Source organism: Vigna umbellata, chromosome 1 (genome assembly GCF_029865625.1).
Source record: "Vigna umbellata cultivar VRB3 chromosome 1, Vumbellata_1.0, whole genome shotgun sequence".
Taxonomy (NCBI): domain Eukaryota; kingdom Viridiplantae; phylum Streptophyta; class Magnoliopsida; order Fabales; family Fabaceae; genus Vigna; species Vigna umbellata.
Window position 1 is genome coordinate 5,332,111 of NC_142165.1, and position 18,178 is coordinate 5,350,288.

General features: G+C 32.4%; 3 protein-coding genes and 1 long non-coding RNA gene across 9 annotated transcripts; 3 read left to right on the forward strand and 1 right to left on the reverse strand.

The window, feature by feature from the left end:
• Positions 1 to 660: 660 nt before the first annotated feature.
• LOC148204458 (uncharacterized) lies at positions 661 to 3,222 on the forward strand. 2 transcript variants are annotated; one of them, XR_015783726.1, is made up of 3 exons: positions 661 to 852; positions 1,727 to 2,010; positions 2,660 to 3,222. It is a non-coding gene; the product is annotated as an uncharacterized LOC148204458 (long non-coding RNA). The 2 variants fall into 2 exon arrangements; XR_015783777.1 differs by lacking the exon at positions 1,727 to 2,010.
• Positions 3,223 to 3,931: 709 nt separating this feature from the next.
• Positions 3,932 to 5,762, forward strand: EMB2768 (Tyrosyl-tRNA synthetase, class Ib, bacterial/mitochondrial). The gene has a single exon (XM_047309451.2). It carries the CDS (start codon positions 3,994 to 3,996, stop codon positions 5,422 to 5,424), a length of 1,431 nt encoding a protein of 476 aa, XP_047165407.1. The 5' UTR covers positions 3,932 to 3,993; the 3' UTR covers positions 5,425 to 5,762.
• A 1,512-nt stretch (positions 5,763 to 7,274) lies between these two features.
• LOC124834690 (uncharacterized) lies at positions 7,275 to 9,267 on the forward strand. 2 transcript variants are annotated; one of them, XM_047309447.2, is made up of 2 exons: positions 7,275 to 7,417; positions 7,680 to 9,267. In XM_047309447.2, the coding sequence occupies exon 2, from the start codon at positions 7,680 to 7,682 to the stop codon at positions 9,066 to 9,068; it is 1,389 nt and encodes a 462-aa protein (XP_047165403.1). In that variant the 5' UTR covers positions 7,275 to 7,417; the 3' UTR covers positions 9,069 to 9,267. The 2 variants fall into 2 exon arrangements, with proteins under 2 accessions (XP_047165403.1, XP_087948353.1); XM_088092227.1 differs by having other exon boundaries at positions 7,750 to 9,267.
• Positions 9,268 to 15,510: 6,243 nt separating this feature from the next.
• On the reverse strand, positions 15,511 to 17,563 carry LOC124834689 (LOB domain-containing protein 15-like). 4 transcript variants are annotated; one of them, XM_047309443.2, is made up of 3 exons: positions 17,364 to 17,563; positions 16,904 to 17,154; positions 15,511 to 16,803 (listed from the first exon to the last, which is right to left on the reverse strand). In XM_047309443.2, exons 1-3 carry the CDS (start codon positions 17,383 to 17,385, stop codon positions 16,336 to 16,338), a joined length of 741 nt encoding a protein of 246 aa, XP_047165399.2. In that variant the 5' UTR covers positions 17,386 to 17,563; the 3' UTR covers positions 15,511 to 16,335. The 4 variants fall into 4 exon arrangements, with proteins under 4 accessions (XP_047165399.2, XP_047165402.2, XP_047165401.2 ...); XM_047309446.2 differs by having other exon boundaries at positions 16,904 to 17,150; positions 17,364 to 17,562; XM_047309445.2 differs by having other exon boundaries at positions 16,904 to 17,173; positions 17,364 to 17,489.
• Positions 17,564 to 18,178: the final 615 nt, after the last annotated feature.

Sequence of the window (18,178 nt, forward strand, 5' to 3'; positions counted from 1 at the left end):
GGTTCATGTTCTTTGTAAGACCCGGATAAAATAAAAATATATTTTATTTTTATTTTTTTATTTTCTAATATTAAATAATTATTTTGGGTGTGTCATTGGGTGTTGGAAATGTTAAGAAGAGAAATAAGAAATTATCTAATATTATTTTATTATTTAAATTTTGAAACTGATTATAGTAGAATTTAAATAGAATTCTTTATGTTATGAATTATTTCATCAAAACTGATGTGGTGTAGTGGAAGTATGATGTTTCCGTGGCCTGTGATCAAACCTTACTCACACAGGATTTATTTTCTTTAGTTGTGCAAGAGAAAAGTTAAATGTGCCTTTTAAGTTTGATTTTTATTTTTGTTTCTTTGACTAGTGGACAAATTCTTTAGAGGGAGAATCTGGGTTGTTGAGAACCGTGTGGGCATTAGTTTTATAGTTTTCCCTATATATAAAACAGAAACGTAATCTCGTTATATTATTGTATTTTTCATAAAACAGGAGAGAATTCCTTAATGTAATTTTGGTACGTTTGATGCAGCAGTCAAAGCTTGTGTCTTAGGTTTTAAACAAATAAATAAATAATAAAAGGAAAATAGAAAGTGATAGTGGATAGAGATATTTAAGTGAGTGTATGGTAAAACCTAAAACAATAAAATATCCATTAGGCCATAAGAGCACAGAGAGAAAAACCCTAGTTATATTCGTTTCCTTGTTAAGTCAGGAGAGAGGGTACAATGACAGAGGAGATAGCCGTAAGGTTCCAAGATGAAGACATGGGTTATTGTTGTTGCCATGGGAGAGGAGAGACCTTCCAAACCTTCCTAGAAATCCATAAACCGTAGGGAATCTATGAAAGCCAAGGTAAGGGGAGTTGACTTTGCTGTGTTGGTTTGATGTAATCAATTTTGAGTCTTTTGAAAATTGTTGATATAATGAACATGGTTGGTAGTACGTGTGTATGGTGCAATACCGTTTATATGTATTGGTTGTTATTGGTGTGTTTTCCTAGTAATATTTTCTCTTCTATGTTTATCGGACATGAAGTAGGTTCATTTATGGTTAATGTTAGGGATAGTAGATGATATAACACATGATTCTGTATAATTGCGATGTTTTAGGTTGAATGGCAAGACCTGAACGACCAGGTACGTGAGTGTCCTCTGCTTTAAGAATTCTGGTATACATAAATGCGAATATAAGTGAATTTTGGGTAGTGGGTGCTTGCGGTTTTGGTCTAGTAGTTTCATATAAAGGTTGCTGGTGATGTAGAATAATGGGTTAATGGACTTATGTTTAGAGTTTTGATGTATATCATGACTGAATATTTGGTGAAGCTTTGTAGGGTCCATGGTGTATTAAATGTGGTTGCATGAAACTAAATGTTCCAGGAAGTGATGGTAGGCATTATTATATTAATTAAAGAAACATGGTTTTGGAAGGAGAATAAGGATGATACGTAAAGTAGTAAATGTATAGGAAACTTGGTGGGACATGTGGGTACACTTGGATATATAGAACTTATTTTATTTTAATGGATTTAGTGTTAGTTATTAGAAAAGGGGTGTATATAGTATATGTTCTCCTTTCTCTTATTTTGGTTGACTTGTCGTTACTTTGATGATTGTTTTATTATTGTTTTGAGAATGTTTATCACATAAGGATTTTTGCTTGATTGTTCGAGTTTAATATTGTTAATTGTTTTGGAATTGGGTTTATGTTGCGATGTTCGGTGAAGCTCCTGGAAGTGTGGTGGAAGTAACATTAGTACTTGTCCGGTGAAGCTCTCTGAGAATAGAGTGGTGGGGGTGTATACTTGTTCGGTGAAGCCCAAGAGGGTGATGGAAAGCATATACTTGCCCGGGGAAGCTCTAAGAGAGTTGTGAGAAGTAGTGTACTTGCCGGTGAAGCCTTCCATAGAGTGGTGGGAGATGTCATTATGTAATGGTGTGGAAAAGTGTACTAGCCCGGTGAAACTTTTTAAGAGAATGGTGGGAGATGACACTCGATCTTATGTTGTATGTAAGTAACCCGATGATGATTCAATATAGAGGATGGTTTCAAATAAATTTGAATATGAGTTGGTGAATGATCGAGTGAGTTTGAGTGTGAATCGGTTACTTTGATGAAAAAAAATTTGTCTAGTTATATGATGGTGGCTTTGAATTCTGATAGTGCGGTTGTTAATGATTTGATGTGATGTCATGTGAAGATGTGTGTCGGTATATGCAAATATGTATTTTTCGAAAATCTTATTCTAAGTTGATGTTAATACTTATGTATGTTTATATGTCTTGTTTATGTTAGCTCACCCTTAAGTGTTGTGGTTGTGGTTTCCACCTACGATGATCGTACTTGTACGGGAGTAGATGTTGTTACAGATGTAGCTAAGGCGAAGTTGAGCGGCGAGATACATGGGAGAACTATGAGATTTTGATTTTTATATTAATAGTTTTGTAATGAGTTTATATGAACATTTTATAGTTACATTTGATTTATGAACTTTTCCAAATTCGGTTATAATAAATAGAAGTTTTTATTTAAACTGTATTTCGAAATAGTATCAGAGTTAAATTTTTTAAAAGTTTTTGTAAACCCATGACATCCTAAAATTTGGGGTGTTACATTATCTGATTTTCTCGAATGATCTTTGGTCCTTTTCTGTTTGTAGGGTTTTGTTGGCTTATGGAGGTGCGATGCTTGCGCAAGATGTTGTGTTGTTCTGGGTGGCACGATGGTGTTCACGCATGGAGGAGATCGCGACGAAGGATTTCACGATTTTAGAATCTCTGTGTTGCGCAAATTTGAGGGTTTTTCCTGATTTTGACTTGAGATTCTAGTTCTTTGCAGTGATTTCTAAGTGGCGCCATGGAGGTTGAACAAATTTGGTGTGCGTCACGATGAAGAAGATTCATTTGGAAATTAGGGTTTTCCTTTTTCTGGGTTTGGTTTCAGTTTGCAGGTTGACGAAGATGGAGAAGGAACTCGCAATTTGGTGTGAAAATGCTTGCGGTGGTGGAAGGAGTAAACTGATCATGATTTTGGGGCTTGTTGTGGTTTTCTGGTTTCAGGTGGTTCGCGAACATGCTTCACGGTGGAGATTGGTGATCTGATTCGCGGTTCTGTGACGGCTTGACGCTATTTATGAGTGGTTATAAGAAGTATTCATGATGTTTAATTCATTCTCTCTAGTTTGTTTTTTAATAATAAAATAAAATAGACACGTTAGAATCATGGAAACCAAATAATGAAGTCCACGTTCTTTGAAAATATACATCACTATGTCACGTCAATGGAAATTTAACACCGTTGAGTCCAATTTAACGGTAAGGAAATAACTGTTGCAATTTTCCTCACTCTAAATAAGAACCTAATGAAGGATTAAACCTTAAAAGTAACATAAACATTTAATTTTTAAGTTAAAAATCAATTAAATAGTTTAACTTAAAAATAAGTATAACATTTATATATAAAAATTTAATTTAATTTTAGTTTAAAAAATTGTTAAATTCTAAATTTTTTTAAATTGAATTAAATAAAAATATTAAATATAAAGATTAAATTAAATATAAAAATTAACACGGGTTAATGGTAATATCACGTTTATCAATACATTTTTTAAATTAAAAAAGTTACAAAATAATTTTAAAAATCTCGACATGACATGTAAGATATACAAATTACTGTTCTTTAATTATTTAAATAGAAAAAAATTGTATAAAATTAACATAAATTAAAATTTTATTAAGAAAAAATAATATAAAAACTGAATTGAAAACGGAAGAAAAAAATGAACAAGTATTTTAAGTTTTTATTTAAAAAGAACGAGTTTACCTTTTTCTTTTCCTTGATAAAAAATCAAGTTTAACTCCTTTGAATAACATAATGATGTTAAATATTTAATAGTTATTAATAAATAGAAATGGTGAAAGAGAGACACAAAATGATATCCTTCATCATCCCAAACTTGAAAGAGTAAGCCGGAGTCACACAGTAACACACCCAATGGCCTCCATTTCTGTTTTAGCGAGAACACGCTTTTTCAACCATTCAACCACACGTTTCTTTAGTCCCTTCAAACCCCATTCTTCTCCCTTTCTTCTTCAATGTGCCACAAAAACCACCTGCGCCCTCCAACAATCCCGCCGCAACGTCATTGAAATCCTCGAAGAACGCGGTCTGGTCGAGTCCATCACCAGCGACGCGCTACGGGCCGCGTGCTCCTCACCGGTCAAGGTCTACTGCGGTTTCGACCCCACCGGGGAGTCTCTGCACCTCGGCAACCTCCTTGGCATCATCGTGCTCTCCTGGTTCCACCGCAGCGGTCACGGTGCCGTCGCGTTGATCGGAGGCGCCACCGCGAGAGTGGGCGACCCCTCAGGAAAATCTCTCGAAAGGCCCGAACTTGATACCGAGTCCTTGGAGAAAAACACGGTGGGTATCTCCAACACCATTAAACGGATTTTGGGTCGCGGCCGAAATCCGAACTCGGTGGACTCTGATTTATCTGTTGTAATTTTGAATAACTATGACTGGTGGAAGGAGTTTAGTTTGTTGGATTTTTTGAAAAGGGTGGGTAGGTTTGCTAGGGTCGGGTCTATGATTTCTAAGGAGAGTGTAAGGAAGAGGTTGGAGTCAGAAGAAGGAATTAGTTTCACTGAGTTCACATATCAGTTGTTGCAAGGTTACGATTTCTTGCACTTGTTTCAGAATGAGGGTATAAGTGTTCAGATTGGGGGTAGTGATCAATGGGGTAATATAACTGCTGGGACTGAATTGATTAGGAAGATATTGCACGTGAAAGATGCATATGGCTTGACATTCCCTCTTCTTTTGAAGAGTGATGGTACCAAGTTTGGAAAGTCTGAGGATGGTGCTATTTGGTTGTCTCCAAAGTTTTTGTCTCCCTATAAGTTTTACCAGTATTTTTTTAGTATTACTGATGATGATGTGATTAGGTTTTTGAGAATTCTTACATTTTTGGACATTGAGGAGATAGTTGCCTTGGAAAGGGAGATGGCGAAGCCTGGCTATGTGCCTAACACCGCCCAGCGGAGACTGGCGGAAGAAGTTACACGATTTGTTCATGGGGAAGAAGGTTTGGCTGAGGCTCTTCAGGCCACTGAGGCATTGAAGCCGGGGTCAGGGACGAAGTTGGACTGGAAAACCATTGAGGGGATTGCTGAGGATGTGCCATCTTGTTCTTTGGCTTATGAAGAGGTTTTGAATCTGTCATTGGTGGATCTTTCGGTGTCTTCTGGTTTGTTCGAGAGTAAGTCTGCGGCAAGGAGGTTGTTGAAGCAAGGGGGGCTTTACTTAAATAATAGCAGAGTGGATAGTGAAGGTAAGAGGATTGAAGCTGCGGATATAGTGGATGGGAAAGTTCTCCTGTTATCAGCTGGCAAAAAGAACAAGGTGCTGGTGAGAATAGCTTGAGTGTGTCTATTGAACAGAGTATTTTTTGGAGACTGTTTATTTCCTCTGTGTTTTTCTTTTGTACTCATAAGAAACCTTTGATTTACCTGATACACGGAAGCTTATTCTCTATGTGTAGTTCTCTATTTAGAATTAGAGTTTCACCCCAACTTGTACTGGTTTGTAATGCAAACCTTTATTTCACGGGCTATTTAGGTGGAAGTTTAATTCTGTTTGGAGAATAGCACCAAAAATTTTGTTTGGAGGATAACCCCTCTTATTCACATTCATTATCTGGTAAAAATCGCAGATGCTTGTACTTGTTTATGTATAATGTAGCATTGAATTTTGAAGTTCAACATTTCCTTAATAGAAAATATTGGAACTGAATACATTGTTGGTCATTGTTGAACAAATTCTATTTGCACTGAACATAAATTGGTGAACTCATTGGTCGGTGCAGTGGTCTTTTTGCTGGAAGTCTTGATCTTTGATCTATAACATTTTGATGTTTTTCTGCATAAGTATCGCGTTTCTGAAATGAGTAAAGCCTGGTTGAACAAGTTAAAGTTATAATTGCTTTTAATTTGTATGGCATATTGATATCTATGTGAACTTGTATGCTTATATCAAGAACCAGGAGTAGCTGGTTTCACTACTGCTCAATGAGACCATCTTTCCAATGAAAGCTTTTCTGATGTATACCTAATCATTAGACTGGTCAGTGTATCAAACACTATCTTCTCATTTGAGCCCTCCCTAAATTTGAAAGTTTTTCTGGCTTAATGGCTGCTTCAAAGTTGTTGTTGTTCTATTGCATGACATTGAACAGGTTTTGTTCTGTCTGATTTGGAGCTACAACTTCGTGGTTGAAATAATGGACAATGAAACTAAAAATTCATTAGCACAATAACATTCAATTACTCCATAACATTCAATTACTCCATAATAGTATTTTTACTATGATTTTACGTTTCATTTGATCATTCATGCAGTACTAAAATGTTTGGAATGACCTCTCTTTAATAAGAACGAAATCTTAATATAATGACAGTGTTAATTGCTGATATAAAGGATTTTAAATTGAGTGCTACTTCAAAATAGTTTAAAATAGTTCCTCACCTTATTTTGCATATTTTATAATGTGTTAGTTTTGGACAAAAAGTATTATTAACAGGCTGTTTTTTCCATATGAATCGAAGCATAGAACTAAGATTTCTTACAGTTTTACTATTTTGAAAAAATTTACTCCCGGAAAACATTTCCAATCTTATACGATAAATAAATCACAAATCATATATAGAAAACTTGCAGTTAATATTTTTCAGTTCACCGGTCAATGATTCAATAATATTGTCTAGGCTTTTACACACCCACACAAATCAAGATGAAGTATTTCAAATAAATATATTTTAAATATTTATTTTTGTATCTGGTTTATAGAGAGATAAAGCAATAATTTAGCTATGTGCGAGAAAATGTAAAATAAAAATTCAAGACTTATACAGGCTTAATAATTTTACGATTAAAAAAAATTATTAAGTCAATATATTAAGTTAAATTTATTTTAAAATCAAATTTCAATTTAAACAATGATCAGTTATTTTAATTCTAATATAAATTTAATATAAAAAGTATTAGTCTTATGAGTTTTAATTATATCAATTTAATATTTATATTTATAATTTACAAACTAAAATACTAGTTTAGTTAAGATGTATTCACATTATAAATTTTTTTATTCTATTATATTCTTATTCAATTATATATTATATTGTATAGCCGATTTTTTTTTTCTTTGTTAAATATAATGAAAAAGTTTCTCATATATTTGTCTTTACATATTTTTTTGTCGTGTAACCTAAGCATCAGTTGTTCCCTGTTCCCAGAATCTGAATAGCAGCAAACCGAACTTTGGTCTCTCTCACAGAGACCGACCAAACACAAAACCACACAATCTTTTCAGTCATGTTGGTGTCAACGAACAAAACATGTTATTGGCAAGAAGATTAAGGTATTTTCTCTCTCCTTTCATTCCCAAATTTCCTCCTTTCCTTCAAAACCCCTTTTCTCTTCTTTGCTTCCCTTCACCCTGTACACTCCACTCTCACTCTCACTCCCAGCGCTCACTCATTAACAATCTTGATGATGCTTTTTCCCAATTCAACCACATGCTCCATATGCATGCTACCCCACCCACATTCCAATTTAACAAGATTTTAAGTTCCCTTATGAATAGTAAGCGTTACAGTTCTACTATTTCTCTTTATAAGCAGATGGAATTCACTGGAGTTGATCCTGACTTTTTCACTTTGAACATATTGGTTAACTGTTTCTGCCACTTAGGTCAAATGGCCTTCGCCTTCTCTGTAGTGGGCAAGGTTCTCAAACTGGGTCATTACCCAACTACCATAACCTTGAACACTCTCATGAAAGGTCTCTGTCTTAAGGGTGAGGTCAAAAACGCTCTGAACTTTCATGACAACGTGTTGACACAAGGGTTTCGGCTGGATGAGATTAGTTATGGGACTTTGATCAATGGGGTGTGTAAAATAGGAGAAACAAGAGCTGCCATTAGGTTGTTGAGAATGATTGAAGGAAGGTCTATTAAGCCTAATTTGATAATGTACAGCACAATCATTGATAGTCTATGCAAAGATAGTCTTGTTACTGAGGCTTGTGATTTATATTCTGAAATGGTTGTGAAGGGAATTTCTCCTGATGTTGTCACTTACACTAGTTTAATATGTGGTTTTTGCACTGTGGGCCAACTAAACAAAGCAATTGGTTTGTTTAATGAAATGGTATTGAAAAGCATCGACATAGATATTTATACCTATAGTATATTGATTGATGCTTTATGTAAAGAAGGAAAGGTAAAAGAAGCTAGAAATGTGTTTGCTGTGATGGTGAAAGCATGTTTGAAACCTGATGTTATTGTTTGTAGTACTTTAATGGATGGATATTTCTTAGTTAATGAAGTGACCAGTGCAAAACATGTATTCTACACTATGACCCAAATGGGAGTAACTCCTGATGTTCACTGCTATACTATCATGATTCATGGACTATGTAATATTCACATGGTGGATGATGCTATGAATCTTTTTAAAGAAATGCACCAGAAAAATATGGTTCCTGATACAGTGACTTATACTTCTCTTATTGCTGGTTTGTGCAAATCAGGAAGAATCTCTTACGTTTGGGATCTTATTGGTCAGATGCATGATGTAGGTCAACCTCTTGATGTAATCACTTATAATACCTTAATAAATGCTTTATGCAAAAATGGTCATCTTGACAAAGCAATTGAATTCTTCAACAAAATGAAAAACCAAGGAATTCAGCCAAATGTGTACACATTCACTATACTTCTTGATGGACTTTGTAAAGGTGGAAAACTTAAGAATGCACAAGAGGTTTTTCTAGATCTTTTGACTAAAGGCTATTGTTTAAACGCCAAAACATATACTGTTATGATCAACGGCCTTTGTAAAGAGGGCTTGCTTGATGAAGCATTGGCCTTATGGTCAAAAATGGAAGACAATGGTTGCATTCCAGATGCTGTAACTTTTGAAATAATGATTCGTGCTTTCTTTGAAGAAGATGAAAATGATAAGGCGGAGAAACTTCTTTATGAAATGATTGCTAGAGGCCTATTATAAGAGTAAACTAGGTGAGATTCTCTCTAGTGATACATGCTATTTTGAATTTGGTGAGAATCATGTAATATTTATTTCTTTCGATAGTTTCACATAATGTGTAACGAGCTTGTGTGGCATTACTTTTTTATTAGAAGTCACAGGTTGTAACATTTATTTTCATATTCTAACAACAGGAATCATTGATTTTTTGTAGTCTTGATATAGTTACATTTTTTCTTCCCAATATGCTTATATTTTCTTTGATGTCATTGCTTCCAAACTAATTGAAAACCAAAATGATCTGTAAGTTCTAATATCATGTCAGATGTTAACTTAAAACCAATTGATATTAGCAAAGTTGTTCAACAAATGTAGAAGCCTCAGTCCAAGAATTCAGACACACGATAGGATACTACCCGACAACACCTAACCCATCTGATGTGAATTTGAACTATTTATGTCAGCTGGGTTATGCAAACTTTAAGACTTTATTTTGCTCTTCTACTTTCTTTAAGAGGAATTTGTTTTCCTACAGGATAGTTGGGTTCTCTTCTACGGATATCAGGGACTATGAGGGAGTTAATTGTCACTATTGGGTTTTCTTGAGTTAAGATATTAACAATTGTGTTAAGAAACCTGATTTTTAAACTCTCAATCTCCTCACAGCAACCACTTGTGTATTAAACTTCTGATTCTTTCTTTTACCGGTATAAACTCCTTATTATCAGGTTTAAAGAGAAGTACTATTTAAGCCTAACTTACATGACCAACCAACTAAACTACTTAACTGCTAACTGCCTGAAACAGAATAACAGATAAGATAGCAAACAAGGAAAATGTTAAAAGAGAACCTAACAATGGATGTTAAGTAAACCAATATGCAACAGCTTCAATACCTATTACCATAAGGCGTGCAAAACCTAGCTTGGAGTTTTTTTTTGGGGATTCAAAACATATGCAAATGTTGTCCCATAGAACAGTTTAACTTTTTACTGGCAGATTTTACTCCTCTAAAGTCTTTAGGATCAAAATATGCTTTTAGAACTTATTATGAATGATAAGAATTACATAAGGTATGCAATTACTTCAGACAATGTTGCCATATGTAGTACAACCATTGAAGTGCTCAGAAGCTAAACGAGCACAAAAAGACATGCTTATACGATGAATAGGCAAAACAGCATGATGAAGTACCAAGGTAGTGTGAATGGTTCTATTGCTTGTTTGCTCTATACATGGCTTGCCAAGACCTTGGTATACTTGTTCAAATAAAGGCAGTTAATTAATCGGAAAATTTTAATTTTCCCCTGAATTATCTTCACTTTTGTATACAAAACAGCTTAAAAAGGCACTGATAATGTTTCAAAATCATAGACTAGAAATTATGCAATGTAACTAGACTTTCTGCATAGCTATAACAGTTTAATTTTTGTTTCTTTTCATTTGTGTAGTGATACTTTTTATGATATAAGTGAGAACCGTTTGGTTAGTTTTATTGTTTTTGTTATGTAGACTTTAGTACTTTACACTTTAGTAGAATTTATACCGCAGTGAGAGATACATTTTTTGTTTTGTATCTTCCATCATGATTCTTCTATATTCAGATAGAATACGGATATTCATTCGGTCTTTTTTTCCTCATATTGTTAGAAAAGTCATGGTTGTTACTTGTTGCATGGCAAATTGTAAAACTTTTCAATGATTCTCTTGCTTCAGAGTTCTTATTAGTTTTGGATAGTGGCCTGGTGTTACTTGATTTTGGATAAAAACAAAAGGTTGTTCTTGTCTTGCGTTAGATTGACTAGTTGAATTGCATCAAGATTATTCTTAAGTTGGATACAATCAATTTAACCTTTAATGATTCCACTAGCCTTTTAACTAATCGATGTACTATATAAAGTATATTTAGGGGTTGACTTGTGCTAACTGCTAAAAAGACATAGCTATAAAGTATCTCTCAGTACATGGATGCTCTCTCTAGGCTGTATCTTTTGCTTTCTCTAATATCAGTTTCTCCTTATAAGTTATAATCTATGTTAAAAAAATAGAACATGGAGCTGAAATGGCAATGAAAATTCTCAACATAATTGAAATAGCCTGAATGTAACAGAATTATATGTATCTAGGTCTAAATTCCAACAAGAGGATTATGAAAATGCTAATTGGCTAAATAATGTATACTTGACTGATATATTAGCATCTGTAAGTGACAGAACAGGTTGGTGTAGAACTTACCATTGAAAGCTCCAATGATGACATAAAGATGAGGTTTCTTCCTTCATATATCTATATTAAATGGCTCTTTCACTTTAATAATGTTGTTGGTTTGATCTTCTTCCTTCTGTTCTATGTGAGCACTCTTCTCTTTTTGATTCCTAAAAACATGCATGCAGTTTTTCAATAAGCTTTTAGTATATTTTTTTATTTATTTTTGTCAAACGTAACCTTAATAAATATATTGAATATTACAATAATTTTTATTCAACATTTCTATTACTTTTTATTCCATAAAAGGTAACACAATACGCATTTGTTAGCATATTCAATGAAGACTCATGTAACATCTAAGGAAATAACTCTAATGAGAAATATTAGGGGGAGTTGCCCTGTATTCTCAAGTTCATGGCTAAATGACATTACTAGTAAAATAACTCTCATACATTTTCTAATTTTAAAATAGCTATTCATATTTGTTTTTATTGAAATAGTATTCATATTTACTTTAGTTTTAAATATAGATTTATATCTTTCATGTATTCAAGTAAATACCTTTCACCACACTTACTTTATTTAAAAATATTATATTGACTAAAATTTAAATAAAGTTATGAAATTTAAAATAAAAAAAGTTAAAGAAAGTTTTATAATTTTTTTGAATGATTTAATTATTATACATCAAAATATAATAGAAATTATAACATCACTAAATTATAATTTGTTTTATAAAAGTATAAAAAGTTGGATCCTTGAGAAAAATACATTTTTTAATATAAAAATAAATAAATACCTATAAATATATGATATGGTAGAGTTTAAACTGATATTTTATTTTTTGTCAAATATAGTTGAACTCATTGTAAACTATGGTAGATAAATGCAATCATTAAAAACTATGAAAATACGTGTATATTTTTTATGATAATAATAAAATAATAAAATTTCAATTTTAAAATTAAATATAAATTATTTTTTCAATTTTATAGTTTTTATGTTAAAATTCTTTTTTGGTTTTTTAATTCGTTACAAAAATTCAACTAGATATCTAATTTTTAAAGGTAAAATGAAAAAAGATACATAAATGGCATGTGAGTCTAAAATGACATGACAAATGACAAACCGTATCTGACAAACAGGTTATCATTCGTCATATAAAAAATACTTCACTCTATTAGATAAGAAATATCATATCTATATATTTCTTAACTATAGTGAATTTTGAGTAGGTTAAGCCAATTTATCATGCACTTCCATATATTTCTTTTCTACATGTCCATATAAAAAAATTCTCATTTTCCTCTTTTTTTCTTTTTTGAATTACAGGATCTCAAAGTCAAAAATAACTTTAGATTATGTAATTTGAAAGTTATTTTTATCTTTTAGATTCTATAAATTATTTTGCAATTTGGAAGTCAATTTTACCTTTGGATTTAGAAAATCCAAAAATATTTTTTCTTAAAAGAAAATTTCTGAATTACATAATTCAAAAGTTAAAAATAACTTTGGAATAATATAATTAGGAAGTCATTTTTTCTTAAGCATTTTTGGTTTCTAGATTGCACAATCAATAAGTTATTTTTTTATTTTTGAATTGTGTAATTTGAAAATGATTTTATTGAGAAAAAATGACTTTGATATTATGTAATTTAAATGTAAAAAATAACTTCTACATTATACAATTCTAATATTTTTCAAATTGTATAATTTAAAAATAACAAAATGAGAAGTTTCTTTGATACGAGGCAGGTGTGAAAGAAATGACATAAAGAAGTAAATTCTATGTGTTTCATCTGTGAAAGAAATGGAGTTTTTAAAAGGTAAAAGTCCAAGCCTTTACTCTTTAAGTCATGTTTATTCTTACCATATAACTTTGTGTAACTACATTATACATTCCATCAATAATAATAATTTGGGTCTTCTAGCTTGATCTATATTTTTTCCTATTGTTAATATTCTTACCTTATATGTCAATTATCATTATAATTTTTTTTTTTAAAATTATTTCCAGCCTCAAGTTTTGATTTCAATGATTTCTGTTTTAGTTCCATTATGGTTTAAAATTATAATTTTCACCATACAATGGGTATTTTTTTATTGTTAAAATATGTACTTTATTTTTTATTTTTATCCTTTCAAAATTTGAAATATTATTTTTATCCATTATTCATTTCAAGATAGGTAACTAATGCTTACTTTAGGTATTAAAAGCATTTCCAAAGATAGTGACAAAATAAGGACCAACTTTCACAATATTTAGAAAAATAGCTACATAAATAAAATACAACTTTACTTAAAAGTTATAATACTTATAATTTTCATATATAACTTGTAAAAAAACAAATTGAACTTTTATAAAATTAAATGTAAGTATAACAAAATAGTAATTCTTACATTTACACATATATATTTTACCCTTTATCAAATATTTGATAAAATTAAAATTTATATACTTTTATCCTCTCTTTATCCTACTCTTTGTAATACATATATACCAATCTCGAAAATATATTTAAACTTAAATCTTTTTCCGACAGATATCAAGAATATAGTTCTATTAAATATGTTTAAAATTCAATCTATATAAGATGGATTTTAGATAAACCAAAGAATATAGTGATAAGTTGTCAATGACCAAACTTAACATAAGATATATGGTATGATTAAAAGGTTGAGCATATAACTAAATTGGCTAACACCCTCTTGTCCTTTAGGTTAATTATTGGAGAGCAAGTTGCAGGTGATGATTCCATGTGAGAAGTCATTAATACAAAGCAAGTTTTGAGCTGTCCCTGTCACTGGGAAGGACCTCTCTGATTAATCACTGTGACACAGCTCAACTAATAGCTAATTAAGCATTCATAGATATATCCATGTGAATGCTTTATTTAGATATGTATCTTTGACTTTTAATCACATTTATATAGATCCAAAGACCTATCATTAATACACATCTATGTTTCTAGGAATCCTCACAAGCACATATTTTATCTTTTTCTCACATTTAATACCAAATTAGAACTTGTCAACCCCATATAAATGCCATATCACTTTGATAATATTTTTTAATCCATACTGTTTCTTAAAATATTGCATGATTTACCTCCAAGTCTCCCAACTGGCTTGAATTGCGTGCTATAAAACTATTTCTTGCTTTCACTTCTCAAAAAAACTCAATAAAGAAAACCAAAGTTCTCGTGCCTTGTTGATGGAGTGTTTGACATGATACACAATATGCTTTGTAGGAAAGATGAAGTTTCTCATGTTTTGAATATTAAGTAATATAGTAATTTGAGCAATAACTAATGGCCATGTTGAGCCAAAGATGCGAATATTTCAAGCAACGGTGACAAAACTAAGTTCGATCTCTGTCATAATCCATACGCATCTTTCGTCCAAACTATCACACAATATAAATAATAAAAATGGAGCATTCTATGCATGTGTATTACCTATCTTTATTTATTTATTAACATTTTCTAAGCCTATTTTCACACTATCTCAGGTTGAGTTTCACACGTCAAAGGAATCGAATGCTTCCATTGGTCACCAGATTTTGTTGGTGGAAAGATTGACTTAGATTGTATACCCTTTACTTGCATTGAACAACTTTAATTACACTGCAAAGCAAACGATTCCACTATTCTTTTTTCTTCTTCTTTTTTCCCTTTGATTCTCTGGTGTTCTAGTTAAGCTTGGTTATGCATATGAAAGGCTACTGATTCCAGCATTGGCTGAAATCAGTTTTGTACTTTTTTATATCATAGGTGAGTTATTTGATGCCATGAAATCTGCTTATTTATCTCTTTTGGCTGCTAAAATGAAGCTGATCAAGAACTATTTTATTCTAGATTACACTACGTGCTAGCATTTAGCACATAGCCGTTAACAGATAATCAATCTTTCTATTGTTCTATTATTCTACCTAACTTTTTTTTGGTGATCACATAAGATTCCAATACCACCATGCCTAACTATCACACCTTTTGAAAGAAAAGGTTATGCATAGCCTTTGGTTATCACAATTTCTTATATCAGTGGAATAGTAAATTACTGTATATACTTTGAGTGACTTGTTAAGCTATATATAAAACTAATTCTAACTATGCAATCAGTGGTTATGATTTTGCTGCTTACATATCAAAGGTTAGAGCATACAATTCAATAAAAGACACAGAAAAGCTTTACTTTTATTTTTCTATTATATGTTATATATATATAGAGAGAGAGAGAAATGTGGGGTGGCAGGTATATTTATTTTTTGATATATACAAAGATTGATAAAGTTTGAGAATCTAAGTAAAACGAGAAAAGGGTTTTGAATATATGTTCTTAGATCTATATATATGTATATCTATATCTTCACATGGGAACAGGAACTATAACACAGGCACCGTACCTTGTCTCCCTTTTAAGAAGTTAAGTCTTTCACATCCTTTAAATCTGCAGCTGGCACAGACTCGTGAGTGAGTTATTTAAACTTGAGTCAAATGGAGATATATTCCCCCCACGTGCAGTGGCCAATTGTTCAAGGCTATACTTAATCTGTTCATGTGATCTTCAGCACCATTTCTATAATTAAATTATAGTTCTCAGAGCATCAAGAGTTTCACATTGTATTCTTTATACTTTTGCTTTCTGCATTATTTACCCACATCTACACTTTCCTTGAATTAATTTATTCACTTTTTCTCCATCTCATGCCTTAATCTTTTACATCAGTTTGAACTTTTCTTGAAGATTAACACTATTTCAAAATGCAAGATGGTTTTACAAGCCATGAAACTTTGCAATCTATAGTTACCTTGTGAAAGTAAATTTGATGCCTATACGTTGTTCCTACACTTCGAATGCAGTACTCTTACAAATGATGACAAATCGAGCATAAAAGTAAAAATCATAATGATAATGTTTGTGAAAAAGAACATCAAAAGAGTAGAAAATACCACTAAAAGCACATGAATAATGGGGGTTTCCCTTTCCCATAATTAGCTCTAGATGGCCAAGTGATACATTCTACTCTGTTGAGAAAAACATGATTATTCCTACTCAAATGAATAGTAAAGAAATGGACCTAAACAAAGTATGGGACATTTTCAGTGCTGGAAATGGATCCAAGGCTCATTGAGCTTTTAGGAGGAGTGTACACAGAAGAAGTTGAAGATGAAGAGAAGGATGAAAGGATAACAGAAGGAGAAAGCAATGGTTTTAGTGGAGGAGTATGCAATGGTTTTGGTGGAGGAGGAGGAGTAAGAGGTTGAGAAAGACCTTGTGGTTGTGAGTTTGTGGGAATTGCTGCTGAGATTGCATCAGCTGAAGAAACCAAAGCTGCATGATTAGAAGAAATGAGACTTGCAGCCTCTCTATATTTGTATTTTAGTATCTCTGCCCTTATTGCATTCAGTTCTGCTTGTAAGGATTGAACTTGTTGCTGCAAAGTTGATATTGCACCCATGCATCCATAAACAGGATCTCTCAGCCTCAAGTTAGCTTCGTAAACAAGGCTATTTGCTGCATCAGCTCTTTGGCCCTCTGGTACCTCCTACACATAAAAATAAAATTTGAAAACAAGACAGTTTTTATCCAATTGAAGAACAAAAAAGAGTAACTATTCTGGTGTGAGGAGCTAGTTTGGCACCAACCAGAAGCATCTTGGAGACATTGCTTGCACCAAACACTTTGTGAACGGCTACAAACTTTTGAGGCTCGTGTGGTGAAAAATAAGGAGAGAAAGGGCATTCTTCAGCACACCTTCTTCTCAAAAGCTTGCATGCAGCACAAGGGGTTACTGTGTTTAAGGTTATCCCAGGAGTTGGACCATAGAAATGCTTCCTTCCCATTTGAGAAGAAGCCTCCACCTCTGCTCTCACCTTTGTTATCTCCTCTAATCTATCTTTGGGAAAATACAAAAACTGCATGTTAAAACCATCAATCTGTAAAGAAAAAATAGTTTGTATTTTGGGTGATTTAAGAGCATCATGCTCTTAGCACCATCACCAAAACCAAAAGCATAGTTAAAATGGTATGCTACTAATTGCAACTCATGAGTAAATTGATTCTTATGAGAGCAAGAAAATTTATGTGTATTTTTCTAACATTTACCTATATCCTGATGTCCAAACATGCCTTTTTGATTTTCTTGAACTGAGTGGAGGGTTGGGAGGGAGAAAGATTTTGTTTCATACAGAGACACAGAAGGTGAGAGAAAAGGCAGGGAAACGAGTCCTTAAAGGCAAGGTGGTGGTGATTAGGAAAAGTAGGTCAATGCTTTTTATGAGAAAAAAGATAGGAATTATTAGAAGAAAAAAAGTCTGCAGATCATATGAATATTTTTAACAGAAATATTTAATTAAGGGGAAGGAGAAAATACAAACAAAATGATTAGGTTGCATTAAGCATTTAAAGAGAGAGAGGTAGCACTCTTTGTCAATAGCTTGCACACGTGTTAGTTCTATTGGAAACTGAGAATTGACTTTGGAAAAAAAAAATACAAGAAACAATTTACATCAGTGTCAGACTACTCAGCAATTGAGTTTTCTCAAAAAATTATCGGAGAAACTAGTATGGGTTGCAAAGTGGTGTACTTCTGTTTATTGTGGTACGCATACGATATATTAACAATTTTTTATAATGAATTAAGTCATACTATCTTATTCGTCGGTATATTTTTTTAAAGGGTTAAATATGTTTTTAGTCTCTAAATTATTGGTCGTTTCTGGTTTTCGTTCCTCTTTCAAAGGTACAATTTGGTCCTTATTCTTTTCGAAACGTTTGTTTTAGTCCTCGGAATTTTGGTTTTAATCCTCATTTAAGGACCAAATTTTTAAACAGTGTTTAGTTTTCGAGGACTAAAATGAACGTTTCGAAAAAAATGAGGACCAAATTGTACCTTACTTTGAAACGAAAACCAGAAACAA